We start from the raw sequence: 20429 nt of genomic DNA on the forward strand, positions 1-20429 counted from the left end.
TTAGAGCCTCCCTCTGAAAGGAGAGCAGCCCTGCCAACACCTTGGTTTCAGTCCAGTGACACCATATCAGACTTTTGGGCTCCAGAACGTAAGAGAATAGTTTGTCTTGTTTTAAGCCACCTATGTGGTAATTTGTTATACAGTAATCACTGAAAATTGTTGCATCATCTAATACATTGTAATTCAATGACACAATAATCTACACTCTCTTGTGACTTAAGCATAACATTTGAAGTCCACTTTTCTTGTTTTTACAAAATGGCTATGCACTGGTACTTTTAAAAATAATAAATTAAATGTCATAATATGGTGATATGTATGGCACTTGAAATGCTGTCATGTTACAACTACATCATTGCAATTTCTAGTGTGCTGTGCAACAGTGCTAAACATTGAGATGGCCACGCCATCTCTAACACAACTACTCATCTCTGCTATTACAGTGCAAAACAGCCACAGGCAACACACAAATGAGCATGGCTGTGTTCCAATAAAACTTATTTACGGACACTGAATTTTTATGAGTCTCAAAATATTATTCTTCTTTTGATCTTTTCCAATTATTTAAAAATGTAAAAACCATTCTTAGCCCCCAGGCCTTATAATATCAGGTAGCAAGCAGAATTTGGTCCATGGGACTTTGTTGGCCAGTCCTAACTGACACATAAAGAAAAAAGCAAAGCTTCTAGATGCAACATTTTGGAGGGCACTTATAATTTGACAGCTCCATCCTCAATATTTCATATGAATTCATGTCTATATTCTCCAAACAATCTTCTGAGGCAAATGCTGTTATTATATTTATAATACCATATTATACTACATCATTATTGCACTATATTATACAGATGAGGAAACCAAGGCAGAGAAATTTTCAGTGTCTTACCCAAAGATATCGAATCTCTGCAGCACTACCCAATAGAACTAGATGAGGGGAAAAAATCCACACTGGCTCCTCAAATACAGGAGCTACTACATGACTACTGAGCACTTGAAATGTGTGACTAATATATTGAATTTTTAATTTAATAGTCACATTGGACAGTACAGCTCTACCAGGGAGAGTGAGGGTATGAATACAGGCAGAAGGTAAGAAAACTGTCTGTGGTGTCCCACAGCTAATAAATGGAGCAGTGAGGATTTAAATCAAGAATTTCAAAACACAAATTTCATTTCTTGGCACCAAACTACCAATCAAAAACCAACAGCAGTCAGTAATCTCTGGGTGGGTATGTGTGGAAGGCAGTCTACAAAATGGTTGTTCAGTATTCAAAGAATATCAAAATTACTGTTGTAAACTGTCCAGGAGCCTATCCTAGGCAAGCAATCTCCTGGAATTACAACCTGAAGACTAACTGTAGGTATCTTTGAGTCACCATGAGGGTGTCCATCACATCAGTCTCTGGAGAGCTGCCCCCAAGTCCAGGGACCCAGAGGAACCTCCATGTTGGTCTCTAAGCCACATCACAGACCACTTTCTCCCATGAGAGTACACAAGGAAAAAAACCAAACATCTTCATCTTGCCAAGGAAGGGGCCAGGCACAGGAGACCAAGGTAGTCTGAAACATCGTGAGGCACTGTGGGCTGGGGAGTCAGGATGCTGGGGCAGCCCTGAGCCCTCACCTACATGACATCCCCTCATGGGGCCTTTTTTCTTTTTTCCATTTTTATTGGAGTACGATGTTGTGTTTTCTGCTGTACAGCAAAGTGAATCAGCTGTTTGTATACATGTATTTCCTCTTTTCTGGATTTCCTTCCCATTTAGGCCACCACAGAGCACTGAGCAGAGTTCCCTGTGTCACACAGTAGGTTCTCACTAGTTATCTGTTTCATACATAGTGGTGTCTGTGTATCAATTCACTGCAGTCCCTATGCAGAAGGGCTCTGTTCTTCCAGGAGAGCAGTGCTAAGTGGCGGCCTGGACCCTCCAGATATGGACACAGTCGTTCACGCCATATGAGCTAAGAAATATGCTATAATGTATCCTCTCCTCTTTCCAGTGGGAAAAACAGAATGTATGACGTCATCCAAGAGACAGTTGAAAATGATTTCCCAACCTTCCTGGGCAAGATCTTTGCCTTCCTCGCCAATCCAGGCCTGATCATTCCAGCCATCCTGCTGATGTTGTAAGTTAGCCGGGAGCCATGGCCCTGCCTCATGGAGACCTCCCCTTGCAGTTGAGACTTCCTTGGCAGGTCCTTCTTTCTTGCCTTCTCAACCTAGATTTCCCAGAAGTAGATCCTCTGACAAGGATTTAAGTGCAAGTAGTTTCCTGGAGGGGGCAGTGTGTGTAGGGACGTAAGACAGAGAAGGGACTGGAAGGTGCATTCTAACTCCTGCGGTGACTTTAATCCTGATGGAAGTTCTGGGAAACAGTGTGCCTCTGAGTTATCCTGTTCAAGGGTGAGAGATCAGGACTTTTTTTTTCATTTATTTTTATTAGTTGGAGGCTAATTACTTTACAATATTGTAGTGGTTTTTGCCATACATTGACATGAATCAGCCATGTTTACATGTGTTCCCTATCCCGATCCCTACTCCCGCCTTTCTCCCCATCCCATCCCTCTGGGTCTTCCCAGTGCACCAGCCCTGAGCACTTGTCTCATGCATCCAACCTGGGCTGGCGATCTGTTTCACACTTGATAATATACATGTTTCAGTGCTATTCTCTCAGATCATCCCACCCTCACCTTCTCCCAGAGTCCAAAAGTCTGTTCTATACATCTGTGTCTCTTTTTCGGTCCTGCATATAGGGTTATCATTAGCATCTTTTAAAATTCCATATATATGCATTAGTATACTGTATTGGTGTTTATTTTTCTGGCTTACTTCACTCTGTATAATGGGCTCCAGTTTCATCCATCTCATTAGAACTGATTCAAATGTATTCTTTTTAATGGCTGGGTAATGTTCCATTGTGTATATGTACCATAGCTTTCTTATCCATTCATCTGCTGATGGGCATCTAGGTTGCTTCCATGTCCTGGCTATTATAAACAGTGCTGTGATGAACATTGGGGTGAACGTGTCTCTTTCAGATCTGGTTTCTTCGGTGTGTATGCCCAGGAGTGGGATTGCTGGGTCATATGGCAGTTCTATTTCCAGTTTTTTAAGGAATCTCCACACTGTTCTCCATAGTGGCTGTAGATCAGGACATTTTAGATCAGTTCCCATCCATCACAGGTTGAGTGCCACTGGGAGACATGGCAGGGGAGAGGTGTTGGTTAACTCCCAGGTAGTTTGGGCCAGCTGCATCATGGGCAGGAATGATTTCTGTGCAGGCTGGAGAGGAGGCATCAGGCACTGGCAACTGCATGTCTTTCAGGGAACACACTAAAGACAGGGCCCAAGGATAAGAGGAGTCTGGCAGCTGCTGAAGCTCTCTCCAAAACTGCCACCAGAAATATCAAAGACCCACCCCTCAAGAAAGCTGAGGCTGATGCAGCCTGTCCCTGGCTGGGTTCACGGGGTTTCTCTGCAGAGCACCCTGTGCATGAGAGCATTCAGTACATTTGTCACCATCATCCTCACAGACTGAACACGTGAGTGGGCTTGGTGATCTCTGTGTCCCCAATACCAGCTCCATGGCTGGGGCATAGAAGGCAAACAATGAATGTTCAAGGAAGGAAGAGGGCAGTATAAAATATTCCCAACATACAGACATATACAATCACGTGCAAGATCACAAGATTAAACGGATGTTAACATTTAGCAATATCTGCTTCCAACTGGTCTCTTTTTAAAAGAAATAAACGTTACACTTCCAGCCCTCCTAATCTTTCTCTCTCCCTCCCTCTCCAAAGGTAACCGCTATTTGGATTAATTTTAATCATTTTCAATCTGAACCATTTAATCACATGTATGTACTATCGCTTCTGAGTTATAAAATTTTTCATGACTGGTTCAGACTACACAGCTTTCCTCACTCACATTATGTTTGGGGGACTTTCTCATGTGGACCCATGAACATACATTTTAATGACTCTTCTGTGTTTCACTGTGTCTCATAAATAATCAATAAACAATCTATAATAGGAAGAGAAAAGGATTTTATTTGAGCCAAACTGAAGACTATATCCCAGAAGATGGCCTCTTAGATAACTCTGAGAACTGCTCCAGAGAATCCTGGTTTTCAGCACACTTTTATATCTTGTCAGAACAAAGAACATTAAACAAATCAGGGATACATTCCTTCAAAGTTTCAAAAACAAGAAATAGATCAGCACATACACAATGAGTCAGTATGGCCTTGGCACCTGGGAAGGGAGTCTTATCATTGAAGGAGGACTGGAATTGGAATCCTAGGAAAGGAGACATTTAATCTTTATTTTTCACATGGACATTCTTTACTTCTAGTCAATGTACCCTTTTCTTTCATAATTAAAGCTGATATAGGAATCCCCTGGCGGCCTAGTAGTTAACATTCTGGACTTTCATTGCCCTGGCTCAATCTCTGGTCAGGAACTGAGATCCTATAAGCCAAGAGGAGAAAACAAAGAAAACAAAGAAAGAAAGCAGATGTACGATGTATGCTTCATAAGCCACAAACAGGCTATTTTAGTTAGCATAAAATTCAAGTCAACTCATCTTTAGGCCAGAATGACTTCCCCAAACCTCAATATGTGAAAATTGCTTTTATCAGTTGTATGAATAAACCATAATTTACCCATTTCTCTGCATAGAGATAGGTTGTTTCTACTTTTCTGCTATTGCAAATGTTCTCCTTATATGTCTCCTTGTACACAGAGTTTTCTCTAAAACAGACTTCCAGAAATGGAATGGCTGGGTCATAGGTATGTGTTTCTTCAATCTTTGTAGACAGTGCTGAATTGCTCTCCAAAATAGGTATATTTCCTAACATTCTTGATTTCAAATAGCCTCCGCTTCTAGTCTAAACGTGAGGGAAGGCTGACATGGTAGCGACCACCACCTGAGGAAATTCTGCAACCCAAATGCCAAAGCTGACCTTGAAGGCTGCATGGGAAGACGCTAAGCTTGGAAGCAGCCTCAAAATAAACACAGCCACCCAGGAGCATTTTATCCTCTCTCATCTCCAGTTCCTCCCTAAAAAATGGGCTGTTAATTAGGAGAGCAGGTGAAGCCTGCTGGGCACCTTCCCAACAGATGGTGGTCCCTTCACCTGGCCTCCCACTGGCCTCTCATCACCCATAGTCCTCTAAGTCTTTGCTTCAGGAGACTCACAGGACACCTCTGACTTATACTCTGCCAAAGGCAATGTAGTTCCTCCATTCTGCCTGCAAGAGAGCTCTTGGACCCTGCTGAAGTGGCTCAGGGTGCCCCCAGGGCAAGGATCGGAAGACCCAAGCTGGGCAGCTGAGGCTTGAAATGCAGGAAGGAAAGTGACAGATAAGGACAAGCTGTCAGAGCACCTAGTCCAGGAGGCATCCCAGGCTTTTGTGGCCCCTCACTCTCAAGTGGTACATCCAGGTCCTAACTCCAAATCCCAGGTCCTATGAAAGGGAAACCAGGCTACAGCTTTAAGGACACCCAGTCAGCCAGCGGGGGCTGGCTTCTGAAAACCACAAGTCCAGGACAGGCATTCCTATCCATGTACCCTGGGGAGAGGGCCTTCAGGGTCTATGCAGTTGTGTTTCTAGGCAAACTTGGAACAGGTCACCTAGCACCTCTCTCTCCTCCCTCCGCATTTGAAGACTGTAGAAAGGGCTTTGGCATCAAATGTGGCCTCTGACAAGTGCTAACAGATAAGGTGGCCTTGGGCAAATGACTTAACTCTCTGCATTATGGGATGCTGACCCTTAAAGATGGAAGTCATCATTTCTTCTACACAGGGTTTCATCAAAACCATGGAGATGTGGAGTGGGATCCACATGGCACAGAGCCTGGTACCCAGGCTGCTCCTGCAGACAAGAAACCCTGCCTCTCCCCTGCTTCTTCAGATTTCCAAGAAGGGGACTGATTCCTCTAGCTAACCTTTATTAAACACTCAGAAAACTAAAAACATGTTCAATAAAATAGAGAGAACAGGGATATCCAAGACCTTCTTGATATTAGGTGGGGAACTTAGGATGGTTAAGACTTCCCACCACCCTGCCCAGAGGCAAAGTAGGTCACCTATTCCTGAAGCCAGCTATGATTCCTCAGGTAAGGTGTCCAGCTCTCATCATTTTCCAAGATCACAGTACCCCTGGAGCATTCTTTTCTCTTGCAGCCTGGCCATCTACTACTTGAACTCAGTTTCCAAAAGCCTTTCTCGAGCAAATGCCCAGCTGAGAAAGAAAATCCAAGCGGTAAGTCTGTCGGGAGTTTTCATTAAACAAAATGTTATGTTTTTGGCTTTTGCTAATTCACTTTTTGAGCCCAGTTGATTGTATCCTTTAAATGGCCTTCTTCTAAACCAAACCCCAAGTTATCTGTATGGTAGGAAGCAGCCTTGAGAAATTCAGTGACCCCCATTTATATTCTGAGGGTATTTGGGAATACATAATAGTAATGATTCCCTGGCGGCTCAGATGGTAAAGAGTCTGCCCGCAATGCGGGAGACCGGGGTTGGATACCTGGGTCGGGACTATACCCTGGAGAAGGAAATGGCAACCCACTCCAGTATTCTTGCCTGAAAAATCCCATGGATGGAGGAGCCTGGCAGGCAATAGTCCATAGGGTCGCGAAGAGTCAGACATGACTAAATCACTTCACTTTCTTTCAACAGTAATGACTTAAATTTTGAGCAGCTGCTAAGGAACAGGAAAAAGTCAATGGGTTAAACCAGTGTTCAAACATAATAAAACTAGTACCCACAATAACTACTACTGATTAAAGTGAGTACTAGAAATACTAAAGAAAACAGCATTGTCAGAACGACAGAGCGCTTGCGCCCCAAGGCCTAAGGAGCCTCTGTAAGTCCCCTCCACACTAGCGCAGCCTCTCTCAACATCTGATGACACCCTGAGTCCTCTCCTGCTCTTGCAACACCCACCCCCACCTCTTTAATGTGTAAAAAGCTGGACTCCAACCCTCCCTAAGTCATGTCCCCCTTGTTTTCTCACCCTCTTTTCTGGAACTAATCTCATCAGCCTCACTGCCAGTTCCCCATCCACACTTCCTTCTGTCACTCTCACTGACCTCCTGCCCAGGTGTAGAAAACCACTGAAATACAGGATTGGCTGAGGGTCTGTCTTCCCCTGGCCAGATGTTCCTTCAAATGCTATGCAAACCTGAGTTCTGGGTGCCTCTCCGACCAGCAGTGAGAACAAGAACTGGTGATTTAAGGTGGCTTCCCTCTGGATCTCACCATCCTGGGGTCCAAAACTCAAAACACCCATTTCCCTGGCCAGGACTAACGATTCATTTCTTCCCTGCAGCTCCGTGAAGTTGAGAAGAGCCATAAATCTGTCAAAGGCAGAGCCACACCCAGAGATTCAGAGGACACCGGATAAAGGCAACTCCAAAAATGGCACCCAGCTCACCAAAGAAGGTATATTCTATTTCCCGATTACTTTTTACAAGGTGACAAAGAAAGTGTAAAGAGCAAATGCTATGAAATCAGATGCACATGGGACTGAAGTCAGAATTCTGACAGCTACTAACTAGCTGTATGAAGTTGGGCAAATAGAAGCAAGAAGCAAGAGTAAATCATAGGTAACCTCACAGGGTGGTGCAAATGCAGTGAGATTATACATGTGTTTTACAGACTTCCTGGAACCAGTGGGAGGAGGAATGTCTGTAAAATGGGGAAATACCAGGGTTGTTTCCCTCATTGCTATCCTGAGTCTCTTGCCACATTTTCTATGGTGATGGTTCTTCATTTCTTCTTCATTTCTGAAGTGACTTTGCCTTCATCTCACTCCAGATCTATCATTTCCCATGTCATATCCTCTTAGTATCTGGCTACTTAAACCACTGTAGGAGCATGCCTGGTGTCCTACCCAGATCCCTTTAAGATGCCCTGAGGTTGGCTTATATGGATCGCAGCTGCCAGGGATGGACGAGCTATTTGTTTTCTGTGCAGTTTTTTAAGAGAAAAAATAGGGACATTTGCATCCAGCCGCTGCAAATCCCACCAGAACCAATTTATATTCTCTTAAAAGACAAGAAGCACTAGAACAGCTAGAATAACATGGTGAGGAAGGGCCACACACATTCCAAAGGTGTGACAGAGCTTCAAAGGGGAATAATCACCGACCACCTCTACTTCGGCAGTGAGGAAAGCAAACTGCAAGAGACCATCTCTGAGCTATTCTTGTTTTCCCAGGACTGTCCCTGTATCAAAATTAAAGTATAAGTATGCAGTAATTTTGACCTTTCATGTGGAAATTGCATGAGATGCACAAGAAATGGCTGAGAGTTTAGGAGTTAGTTAGAATTTATAGTACGGAAATTACTTACCATTTATTTGATGCCTTTATAACGTGTAGACAAGACTTCAGAAAACAGAACCATGAAGAATCTAATCCCATAGCAGTATTTCCCTGAAGGTGAAAATCCTCAGTTCTCCAGATGCAATAGTGCAGAGAGTGACAGTGGAAGCAAGTCAGGAGCAAAAAGGGCACCTGTGTGGATATTCCTAGCAAACGCTCATTGATACTGAAATAGCAGGTATTAAAATAAGTCATGAACAAGTGGGTATTACAAAAAGAGGACAAGTCTGCGTGAACATAGAACCTATTCCTGGTGAGTCTCAAAAATGTATGGAAGGCATCTCAGAGCTATAGCCTTCAGTAAAATCAGCTGCAGTCTGTCCACAGCTTGGAAGGCTGGTTCAGAAATGAAATGCAGCAGAGCAAGTGGTTGCTTTTATCATGGAGCTGAAGAAAGTGTTTGAATTCACCTAATTTTTTTCACAAGGGGTAGGAAATGGAGTAAATGTGACATTATGTTGCCGTATCACCAACAAAAACAAGACAAAAAATAGAATGGATGTATTTGAACATCAATGGAAGAGAAAAAACAGGTTTATAGAACATTTTCCATAAGGCAAGAAACTAACATTGGTTTGACAGTGGTCCATTCATGGACCCAGAGTCCCAAGGTTCCTGTACCCCTTATCCACTCCCTTCCCCTACTTTCTTTACTGGCTGCTGATCTAAAGTTTGCCCCTCTCCAAATTTGAATTTTTTATTACAGATCTGAAGCTCTTTTGATTTTATGCTGATTAAATCAATATTGCAGTGTTTTTTTGTTTTTTTTTTTTTATGAACAGGCTATCAGAACACATCAGTGGGACTAGGATATGCAGGGAAACTGAGGAAGGGTGTTAAACTTTCACCTGGAAAACTCCCAACAGCATCTATCGCTGCCTTCATTTAACTTCTCTTGTTATTTCCTTCTCCAAGGAATCTTCCCAATCCAGGGGTTGAGCCTGGATCTCCCGCATTGCAGATTCTTTCCCATCTGAGCCACCAGGGAAGCCCTCTCTTTCTTGAAGTATACACTAAAATGACACTGCTCTAACAAGCAGGCCTAACAGCTAATGGCTCAAACACAATAAAAATTTCTCACTCTATAAAGCCCAAATTGGGTATTTCCATTTGATGGCCACTCTCCTCCCAAGTAGTGATGTGCGGAACCCTGGCTCTTCTCATCCTGTGACTATACCTGCATCAGGCTGGGAGTGGGAAGAGCCTAGAGTCACACATGGATACAGTGCCCATCAAAGTCTGGACTTCGGCCACAGGCCATACTATCCACAATGGAAATTTAGTCTATTTCTATGTCCTAGAACTGGGTTTGGTGAAGAACAAGTCAGTAATTGCCCCCAACTCGGAGTTAAGGAAACGAGGGAAACAAATAGGTGAATGAGCTGGAAATGGATATGATTAGCAGGGCACTGTCCTGGGGTTGATCCAGTTTCCACAACCCTTTCTATCATCATATTTGACCCTGGTAGCCATCTGTGAACAGCTATTATAGCTCTGATTTTATTCTCAACAAAACCAGGCTCAGAGAGTCTAGCCTAAGGCCAGCATTCAAAATCTAGCTCTCTATCCAGCAGATCATACTCCTCCAACACAGCTGTTTATACCAAGAATGGGCCAAGGTGCCCCTAGGTGATCCAACCATTCTCACATCACCAAATAGGACTGAAATCTACCTAGAGCACAGGGCAGCTTCCAAGAACTCCAATTCCACACCAGGACACTGTAGGGAAATCTCCCATATCCTCATTCTTGTCTTGTTCATTCCCCAGGGACTGCACATCACCCTGCTAGCCAAAGCCAGACCCTGGACCAGAAGGCGCAGGGCCCTGGGGCCTCCAGTTCTGCCAGCAAGACTGTGCTGCTTGCCTCCCAACACCTCCCTGTATCTCGGGCCCCTGGTGTCAGACCAGACTCTGGCCAAGCCCGTCCTCAGGTTCATCCTTGGAGGTCAACCTCTGGAAAGCGGGCCTGGAGACCACCCCACTGACAACTGGGACTAATGGAGCATAGTCCTGGGGCTGATCCTCAAGCCCCACCAGCTCACCCCACCCACCCACCCCAAATCATTCTCTTCCTCTCTTCTCTCACACCCATTCATGTTCTCTCTACTCTCACTGAATGTGGGAAATTTACCAGTCTCAGGCTCTTGTTAGCTACCAAGAGGACAATGGCTTCACCCACCTCTTCGGAGAGCTGAGCCTTCCCCCCACTAACTACCCATCCCAGAGTCCTGGCTCAGGCAGCTCTGGACCCTGCACTCATAGCATATTACCTCAGCTCCAGACTCGGGGAGAGGGGGTAGGGCCATGATCACCATCATAGACTTTTGCACAGAGTCCACGTGGAGACAGGTTTCTACCAGCTCCACCAACTGGGAAGAGGTTACAGAGGGACACACATTCCTGACCACCAACCACTTCCTTCCAAAGGGGGTGATGCAGTGTAAACAAAAGGTTCAAGAAGCCAATGATAATAAAAGTAAAATGAAGTCCAGCCTTGGTGAGTGGGAAAATGGTGATTCTCCAGAAACTAGCTGGAGGAGAGCTGATGCCATCAAGCATCAAAAGTGCACTGGAGCCTCCCTGGCAGCAAGGCAAAGAGACAGCAGCATGGTTCCTCTGACCTAATTGAAGGTATCAGTCACTCAGTCGTGTCTGACTCCAGACCCCCAGCCTGGCCCACCAGGATTCTCTGTCCATGGAATTCTCCAGGGAAGAATACTGGAGTGGGTTGCCATTTCCTTCTCCAGAGGATCTTCCTGACCCAGGGATCAAACCTGGGTCTCCTGCATTATAGAGATGGATTCTTTACATTCTGAGCCATCTGGGAAGCCCTCGTGAAACAAAATATTGCTCAGGGAAGAAAATTCTTCCTCATGCATGAAATTCTAAAATGAATGATTGTTTACTGTAAAGGGTTTGGGAGGGGGGGATGGAGTTCTGCAAAGGGTACAGTGTAGAGTCTTGTTTCTGGTGATCACATCCTGGTTCTGTGCAGAAGTCTCATGGGGGCATCAGCCCTAGAGGCCAGACCACCGAGGAGGCCTTGCCAGCATAAGGCAAGTATCGGCAGGGTGCCAGTCTCAGTCCGGGACTCCCAGAGGTTACCCTCAGGCTTCCAAGGCTGACCAATATCCCTACTCACCCACCACAAATACAAATTATCCTGTTCTGATGACACATAACTTTATGTGAAGGAATGTATGTTATCTATTGTTACATAATAAATTATCCCCCAAACTTAACAGCTTAAAACAACAAACATTTGCTATCTCACACAGTTTCTGTGCATCAAGAATTCGGGATTGGCTTCACCAGGAAATTCTGGTTCTGCATATTGCAGTCACAATCTGAGGCAGGGCTACAGTCATCAGAACATTTGTCGGGAGCTGGAAGATACAGTCACAAGCAGCTCACTCATTGCTGCTAGCAGGAGGTGTTGGTTCCTAGCTGGCCATCCACAGACTTGCTTACTCCCTACACTGACCTCTCCATAGGGCTTCTTGGGTACCCTCACAACACAGCAGCTCACTTCCCCCAGTGATCTGACAGCAAGGAGGAAGCCACACCACCACTTATAACCTGTTCTCAAAAGTTACACTATCAATTCCACCAATTTCTGTTCATTAGAACAGAGTCACTAAGTCTAGCTTACACTCAGAGATGGAAATTAGGCTCCAGCTCTTGAATGAAGAGTGGTCAAAGAATTTTTGGACATATTTTAACAGGTTTCTTAATTCAAATAGTTATCAGATCTCTGTCATGAAAACACTAAAGCTTTTTTGAAAGACATCCATCAGTGGATTCGTTAGTAGTGGATCCTGGGACCATCAGGCAAAAGAAAACTTCTAATGAGCTAGGGAGATGGGTAGAGGAAGAAGGTATGGGTAAGAGAGGAGGGATGATCATCTGGTGCAACCCCATGGACTGTGGCACGCCAGGCTTCTCTGTCCTTCACTATCTCCCAGAGTTTGCGCAGATTCATGTCCATTGAATCAGTGATGCCATCCAACCATCTCATTCTCTGTCATCCCCTTCTCCTCCTGCCCTCAATCTTTCCCAGCATCAGGGTCTTTTCCAATGAGTCGGCTCTTCACATCAGGTGGCCAAAGTATTGGAGTTTCAGATACACAGTGCTATAAACAAGAATCTACTGTATAGCACAGGGGACTATATTCAACATCTTCTAATAAACTCTAATGGAAAAGAATCTGAAATATATATAACTGAATCACTTTGCTGTATACTTGAAACTAACACTGTAAATCAACTATACCTCAATAGAAAAGAAAAAAAACACATTAGTTACTAAAAAATTAAAAATAAAGTGATCTTAGGCTACTAGTGCCTCTAAGAAAAAGGAGGGACAAAGAAACAAAAAACAGCACAAAAACAAAGCATATAAGATGCTAGAAATAAAATATAATCAGGAATTAACCTAAGGACAGGGGCACAGGGACCGCCAGATTCTGTTGTGAAGATTCAACAAGCTGACACATATGAGACTAAGCGCTAAGCATTAGACTAAGTGCTCAATAAGTAACAGATATTATCATAGGCCTGGGTAAGATCAAACATCCTCAGGCTCAGGTCATGAACACAAACATCATTGACTGATTAAAACTTTTACCCAGTATTCCTGAATGATCTTTCTAGAAGGCTTCCCATTCTTCTGTGTCTCCGTAAAGAAATGCTGCAAATATGTATAAATTGTTACCAAAGAATGTTGTAGGGTTTATTTGGCCTGGGAATTGCCAGACGCCTTTGAAATTTGATGTAAAACATTCACGAAATGAGTGTTAAGTGCCGCCATCCTGTGGTTGTTTCATGTAATTTCCTTTCCTGAAGCTCTGCCTAGTCCTTTGAACATTCGTTTCCGTAAGTCCCCATTAACACTGCTCAGAGTAAAAACTCCGGTTTAATTACACCAAAATGACACAGTAAGCCATACACCAAGCTAAATAAAAGAGGAAGAGATGCTGCAGTGTATTATCCTTCCCAATGGGTGAACAGAGAAAAGAAAGGCCCACATGGCTTTTTAAAGCTGAGCCTGGAGCACACCTGGCAAGCCAGCAGCCTCCTTCAGACCTGCTGCCATTTTCCCAGCTGGAATTTGGTGGGAAATGTTTTGCACATCACCTCCAAACTAATCTGCTATCAGACACTGCTTTATGGAGAGTAAGTCATCAGGCCCAAGCCCCTCACCCTGGCCTTCATTCAAGGCTTCATACATTCTAGATCTTTCACGTTAGATCCTTCAGTCTTTCGTCCAAACTACCGAGCAGGATGAATCTCTTACACCTTCAGGAGTTTCTTCTCTCTGGATTGGCTTTCAACTCTTTCCACCCTCCATCTCTAAATGACCCACACATCCTTCTGTGAATACCTAAATTACCTCCTGCCCCTGAAATCTTCCTCAAGCACCCTGGTCAGCCTCCCACACTGCTACATCATAGCACATGGCTAGTGAAGTCTCTGAACGAAGAGGCCATGGGTTAGTACTATCACTGCTTTCATCATCCTTCCACATCTCTGCTAGAAATGTTGCCCCTCCACTGAGGGACTCAATGCAACCTTCCTTAACATGTACCAACATCTATCGTACCAAGTATGTACTACATATTTACTTGATTTCCTGTCTCCTAGGATGTAAACTCCACATTGGCAGGGACTTGACTTTGTAAAATACTGTACCCCCAGCATCTACAAAGATACTTGGCATATAATAGGCACATTAAAAACCTTTTTTTTTTCTTCTAAGGAATGGAAAAACTGATTCTGTAGCTTCCTGAACATCATTACAGCTGATACCTCATCCACAAAAGATGTTAGATTATATAGTCTCCAAGATGCCCACTAGCTCAAAACTTACCTATGTTCTCAGGGGCCCAAAAAAGACCAGTTGAAATACATGACTTAGTTAGGGTTCTGAGAAGATGAAAAGATGCAGCTTTAGGCTCATTTCCCCACCCACCCTCCCACCACCCCCACCAGTTCAAGCTTCATGTCTGTGAGGGGTCTGCAGACTACAAATGAGTCCCTGGGCCCCACACACATAAAATGATGCCAGCTGTCAGGGCCACACCAGCACGTAAAGAAAGAACTAGGTGGATACTGACAGAAGCTGGAACGACACAATCAGGTTAGTAAATCTGAGATGAGGAAGTACAACAGCTTGTAGTATTCCAGAACTGTTTTGATCAATAGTATCTTGCCTCCTCATCTAAAAAGTAGTCCTTCCCAGTACGAAATCGAATGCTACCAGGCAGTAATGGGTGGCTGGGGGTTTTCTCAGAGAAAGAGGAAATAATGTTTAGAAAGCAGCAATGGAAAGCAAGGAGGACTTCATCCTTTAATACCCATCTAAACAACGTGTGGGTCCTTGATGCAATCATAATGGAAATTAGAATAAATTTGATTTGAATTATAATGAAAGTATTGCATGCCAAATTTGTGAATACAGCTAAAGAAGTATCTAGAGAGAAATGCATATTGAAGGAGAAAATTTTAAGCCAAAGAACCAACTTCCATATTAAGAAACAAAACACAGCAAAATAAAGCCATCAAGTAGAAGAAAGGAAATAATAAATACAAGAACTAAAACATACAATAGAATCAACAAAATCTAAAGTTAATGTTTGAAAAAGAAAATTAACATTTTTTTGAGAATGATGAAAATAAAGTAAAAATAAAGGATAAAAAAGATCACAGCTATATATGCTACACAAAACATAAAAAAAATCTATTCAAATCTATACTAAAAAATGTGAAAGCACAGATGAAATGCTGTACTTTTCTTGGGCTCCAAAATCACTGCAGATGTAGCTACGAAATTAAGACACTTGCTCCTTGAAAGAAAAGCTATGACCAACCTAGACAGCATACTAAAAAGCAGAGGCATTACTTTGCCTACAAAGGTTCATATATTCAAAGCTATGGTTTTTCCAGTAGTCATGTATGGATGTGAGCTGGACCATAAAAAAGGCTGAGTGCTGAAGAATTGATTTTGAACTGTGGTATCAGAGAAGACTTTTGAGAGAGTCCCTTGGACAGCAAGGAGATCAAACCAGTCAATCCTAAAGGAAATCAACCCTGAACATTCATTGGAAGGACTGATGCTGAAACTAAAGCTCCCATACTTTACCCACCTAATGCGAAGAGCTGACTCACTGGAAAAGACCCTGATGCTGGGAAAGACTGAAGGCAGAAGGGGACAAGAGAGGATGAAATGGATGGCATCACCAACTCAATGGACAAGTTTGAGCAAACTCGGGAGATAGTAAGACAGGGAAACCTGGTGTGCTGCAGTCAAAGGGGTCATGAAGATTCAGACACGACTGAGTTAACAACAAAATATATGAAATGAACAAATTCCCAGAAAACTAACAAAAATGGTACAAGAAAGTAGAAACCCTGAATGATTTGTGACCATTATAAATTTGAATTATTTAAAATATGCTTTGAAGATCTTCTCTTTGTTCTTGGTGTTTTGCTGGTTTATTACAAGGGTACAAGCCTGGATTTCTTTTTATCCTGTTTGAGATGCATTCCTGCACCTTTGGCTCAATGTTTTTCATCAGTTCTGGGGAGACTGTATCTACCACCTCTTCAAATATTGTTCCTCCTGATGATGGTTAATTTTACGTTGTCAACTCAACGAGACTGAGGGACACCCAGATAGCTGGTAAAACAGTTTCTAGTAGTGTTTGTGAGGGTGTTCCTGGAAGAAATTAGCATCTGAGTTAGTAAACTGAGTAAAGCAAATGGCCCTCCCAAACATGGATGGTCATCAACCAATTCATTGAGAAGCAGAATAGAACAAAAAGGCAAAGGAAGAGCAAATTAGTTCTATCTCTGCTTGAGCTGAGACATCCACTTCCTCCTGTCCCTCGGACACTCTGGGTTCTCAGGCTTTCAGTGTCAGACTTGGGCCCACAACATCAGCTGCCCTCAATCCCATTCTCAGGCCTTTGGGTTCAAACTGAATTAACATAATCAGTTTCCCTGGTTCTCCTGCCCACAGATGAGACTGAGGAACTTCTTGGCTTCCACAAACATGTGAGCCATTTCCTATAATTTCCTCTTATCTATATCTGTATCCATGTCCGTGCATGCTCAGTCACATCTGACTCTTTGTGACCCTATGGACTGGAGCCAGCCAGGCTCCTCTGCCCATGGGATTCTCCAGGCAAGAATACTGGAGTGGGTTGCCATGCCCTCCTCCAGGGGATCTTCCCCATCCTTTGATTCTCCAGGGATCAAACCCACTGTTTCCTGCACTGCAGGCAAATTCTTTACTCCATTCTGAGCCACCAGGGAAGCCCCATTCATTGTATCTATAGCTATATCCTATTGCTTCTGTTTCTCTGAAGAGAACCCTCACTAATATCCTTCCTGCTTTCTGGGCTAGACTTACTCCACATCTCCTAACCACTCTTTCACCTCTTTACCTTTGTTACATTCTCAATAAATTATTTGGTTAGATCTTCCAGTTCACTAATACTCTCTTAAGCCACGCCTATGAGTCAATGCATTTCTTTTAAATTTCAACGAGTTTTTCATTTCTACAAATATCATTATCTGTTCACTTCTGCCATGCTCCCCAAACATGGCACAGATGAAACTGCCTACCTCCAAGAACAGGGACAGCCATATGACCCTGAAAACGCCCAATCTCGTCTGAGCTCAGAATAGGGATTAGCAATCCTTTTGCATAAATTGTCAGATAATAAATATTTCAGACTTTGTGGGCCACGAATAGTCTCTGCCACGCACCCCCCAAAAAATTAAAACCCTTTAAAACATGAAAATCATTCTTAGCTCTGAGGTCCTACAAAAATAAGCCACAAGCCAGATTTGGTCCCCAGGGTCATGGTTTGCTGACCGCTGCTCTAGAGGCCCCACACTCAACCCAATGCAATGGTCAGTGCAGCAGAGGAAAGCTTACAGAGCATTCATGAGCAGCGGGTTGCCATTCCCTTCTCCAAGGGATCTTTCCAACCCAGGGATCAAACCCAGGTCTCCTACACTGCAGGAAGATTCTTTACTGTCTGAGACACCAGGGGTGGCCTTCATGAGGAAAGGGTTAAGATAAAAGTTCCTCTGGTAATAAGCATAGTCCTCCCAGCCTATACACGGCAGACAGGTGACCCCAAAGACCATACACGCCTCAGTGAGGAGTATTTCCACCAATAGAGGCCTGACATAAGAAGATACAACTCAGAAATTTCAAGTATCTGTCTAAGATCAGTGTGGCTCAGAGGATAAGTGTACAGGTCCGGGGGCCAGTCCAAAGCAGCCATTTTATAGCAGGGATTGATGGTTTCCCAAGACACAGCACCAGATCCTGAGCACAGAGAACTGAGAAATCCCCCCTCTTCTCCTGCAACTAGGGTATAAGAGTGCTCCCACAAACCCCATTGCCATTTGGAAAAGACCTGAAGACAGAGGAAGCCTGAAAGATTCTTAGCAACCCTGTTTAAATAGAAAACAACCGAGATACCAATAACTGGCAGGTTTATATACTGAACATATTTTCCAGGTTTCAACAACATTTAATCAGTAAACCGTCTATCTACTGCCACTAGAAGTTGAAAAACAGAATGCGTAACTGTTTTACCAAGTGAAACTAAACTTAGTTTTAGAAGTGCTCTGTCTATGTGTGTAAGTTAATGATAGAAATGAATCAGAGTAGCTGGGTTATAAAAACTGGGGTTTTAGTAGATTCTATGAGAAGTGATGGGAGAACTGGGGCTCAGCTGAGAACAGGTAAAGTGAAATACTGTGATAAAAAAGTATCACTATTAAAAAAAAAAAAGTATCACTATTCACTGATAAAGGGGATTAAAAAAAAAAGTCCACTAATATTCGTTGAGTTCCTACTACATGCCAGGTACCACACCTGTGTCACACCTGGCCTATGTTCAGTAAAATGTTTGTTGAGGGATGAATGAATCCTCCATCTTCATTCTGCAAAAAAAAAAGAAAGAAAGAAAGCAAGCTTAGGAAAGTTGGGTGATTAACTTAAGGTCATGTTATTAAGCAGCAGAGCTCAGATCTGAGCCCAGGTTTATTGACTCTGATTCATATTTACTGCTACTTAAAAAATTATCCCCAAATTCAGTGAATTTAACAAACAGCTCAAAGGCAAAGGAGATATAATCTTTGACATCATGCTGCAGAGATGCCCATGGAGGTCAGGATTATGAAGCACAAGGGGAGATAGTTTAGCAAAGAGAGGGAAAGAAAGGCGTGTTTATGCCATATCCTTATCTAATTATAAGCTTTTCTACCTCACTAGTTGAAGTGCACTTTTCTTCAGCTACTCCTCTAAGTTAACAAACTACTTTAACACAGTTCCTTTGTAACTAGAGGACTCAAATCTATCTAAAGCCATGGAGTAAACTTTCAGCTCAGTGACTCTCAGGCTTTTAGTATATAATCCACAGAAATGTGCATTTACATAACATATATACGGTGTATATATATATATGTATATACATGTATATATGTATGTTTACACATATGTATATATACATGTTTAAAACAAAAATTTTACAAACCAATACTCCTTATTCTATGTGATGGACTATTATTTCCTTGTTTTTTCATCCTACTTTTTTAATACTGGCCAAGAATGTCTAAATTAATTCTGCAAACTGATTAATGTATTCCAACCTCTCCTCTGAAATTCCCTACTTTAGTAGACAAACACCTGTAACCCCAGGAATATTTATGATTAAGTACAGAAGTAATCAAGTAAATCAGTCATAACATTAATATTTTCTGATACATTTTGGAAACTTCTATTTAATTTGGCATTTATAATGCTTAAGAATTTAGCATCCTCATGTAACAGATTAATTTTGCAATTCCATTTTAAAACATGAGATGGAGTAACTGATCAAATTCCGTTTTAAAACATTAGATGGAATCTGAACTCATGATTACAAGTGGATACAAGCAACAAAATGTAAGCACATTTGTAAGCAATATTAAGACCATGAGATTTTCAGATTTATGATTAAAATTTAATCTACTAGATTTTAAGAGCTCAGTACTTGAATCTTGTCAAATAACTGAACTGCTTAAGAAAATACCTTGAATTTATAAATGCATGCTAGTGTGGGAATTTAAGTTGTAAAAATCCCCTTAAGATGATTTAGTTTTAAATTTACCAACATATATATACCATTTTGGGGTAACCAGGTTTTGGAATTGTAACTCAGACATTATTAAAGCAAAAGTATCAATAATTTCAAAACAGTCGCCTGAGTGCCATAAAGCTGCCCAGAGGACAAGACAGCAGCTCCCGTTCACTTGGAACTAACGAGGTACTAAGAAGTTGGGCAGTGCACCAGGGCGAGTGACACGTGGCCCCGCAAAAGGAAGGTTCTGCCTAAGCAAGGAACAATAAACCGAACCGGGAAAAGATGGGATCATCTTTCTTTCCTACTTCAGCGCCTGAAGCCCTTATTTTTAAAAATATAAAATATAACTGAAAAGCACGAAGTCAGCCAAAGGGAATCACGACTTCAAAATCCGCGCCAGCGCGTCGTAGGCCCAGCTTCCGCCCTTGATGAAGAAAGAACGCTCAGAACCCAGGCCCGGGAGAGAGTAGACCCCTATTGCTGGGTGGGGACACAGGGGGTCCTAGTTATCCTGGGGGCGTGAGGCGGGGCCTAGGTCCTGAGATGCCTAGCGCTGCGGAGACCAGGCTCCGCAACAGTTTCTGCTCTGAAGTGTCGCCGCGATCAGCGAGGGGGCCTCCAGCCCGGATCCCACCAAGCTCTGCTGCCTGTAATTTACAGGATGAAAACAAGACTGAATGCACAGTTAGCCAGAAAAGCGCCTTTCCAAACCATTTCGCAGCCTGCTGGGCCCGTTCTTGCCGGCGCGTACCAAACAACCATGCGGCAGCAGACACCGGAAAAGGCAGACTTGCCGGCGCTCGCGCCCCAGTCCCCGCCCTGCGGGCCGTACCACCCCGGGCGACCCCTCCCGAGGAGCGGGAAGGTACCGTCCCCGGCCTCT

At 43.2% G+C, this 20429-nt stretch overlaps 1 protein-coding gene and 1 long non-coding RNA gene across 2 annotated transcripts in view; one reads left to right on the top strand and one right to left on the bottom strand.

The window, feature by feature from the left end:
* The window catches only part of TMC2 (transmembrane channel like 2), a 96019-nt gene extending 85604 nt beyond the window's left edge, over window positions 1-10415 (top strand). The window contains 5 exon segments of the mRNA XM_070471815.1: window positions 2002-2127; window positions 6192-6270; window positions 7342-7410; window positions 7412-7454; window positions 10167-10415. Coding sequence (XP_070327916.1) covers window positions 2002-2127; window positions 6192-6270; window positions 7342-7410; window positions 7412-7454; window positions 10167-10384 — 535 coding nt within the window. The 3' untranslated portion in view covers window positions 10385-10415.
* A 7676-nt stretch (window positions 10416-18091) lies between these two features.
* On the bottom strand, window positions 18092-20379 carry LOC110145843 (uncharacterized). Its single transcript, XR_011489521.1, has 2 exons — window positions 20258-20379; window positions 18092-18365 (listed from the first exon to the last, which is right to left on the bottom strand). It is a non-coding gene; the product is annotated as an uncharacterized lncRNA (long non-coding RNA).
* Between the last annotated feature and the right edge of the window lie 50 nt (window positions 20380-20429).

This window comes from Odocoileus virginianus, chromosome 9 (genome assembly GCF_023699985.2).
Source record: "Odocoileus virginianus isolate 20LAN1187 ecotype Illinois chromosome 9, Ovbor_1.2, whole genome shotgun sequence".
In the NCBI taxonomy this organism is placed as follows: domain Eukaryota; kingdom Metazoa; phylum Chordata; class Mammalia; order Artiodactyla; family Cervidae; genus Odocoileus; species Odocoileus virginianus.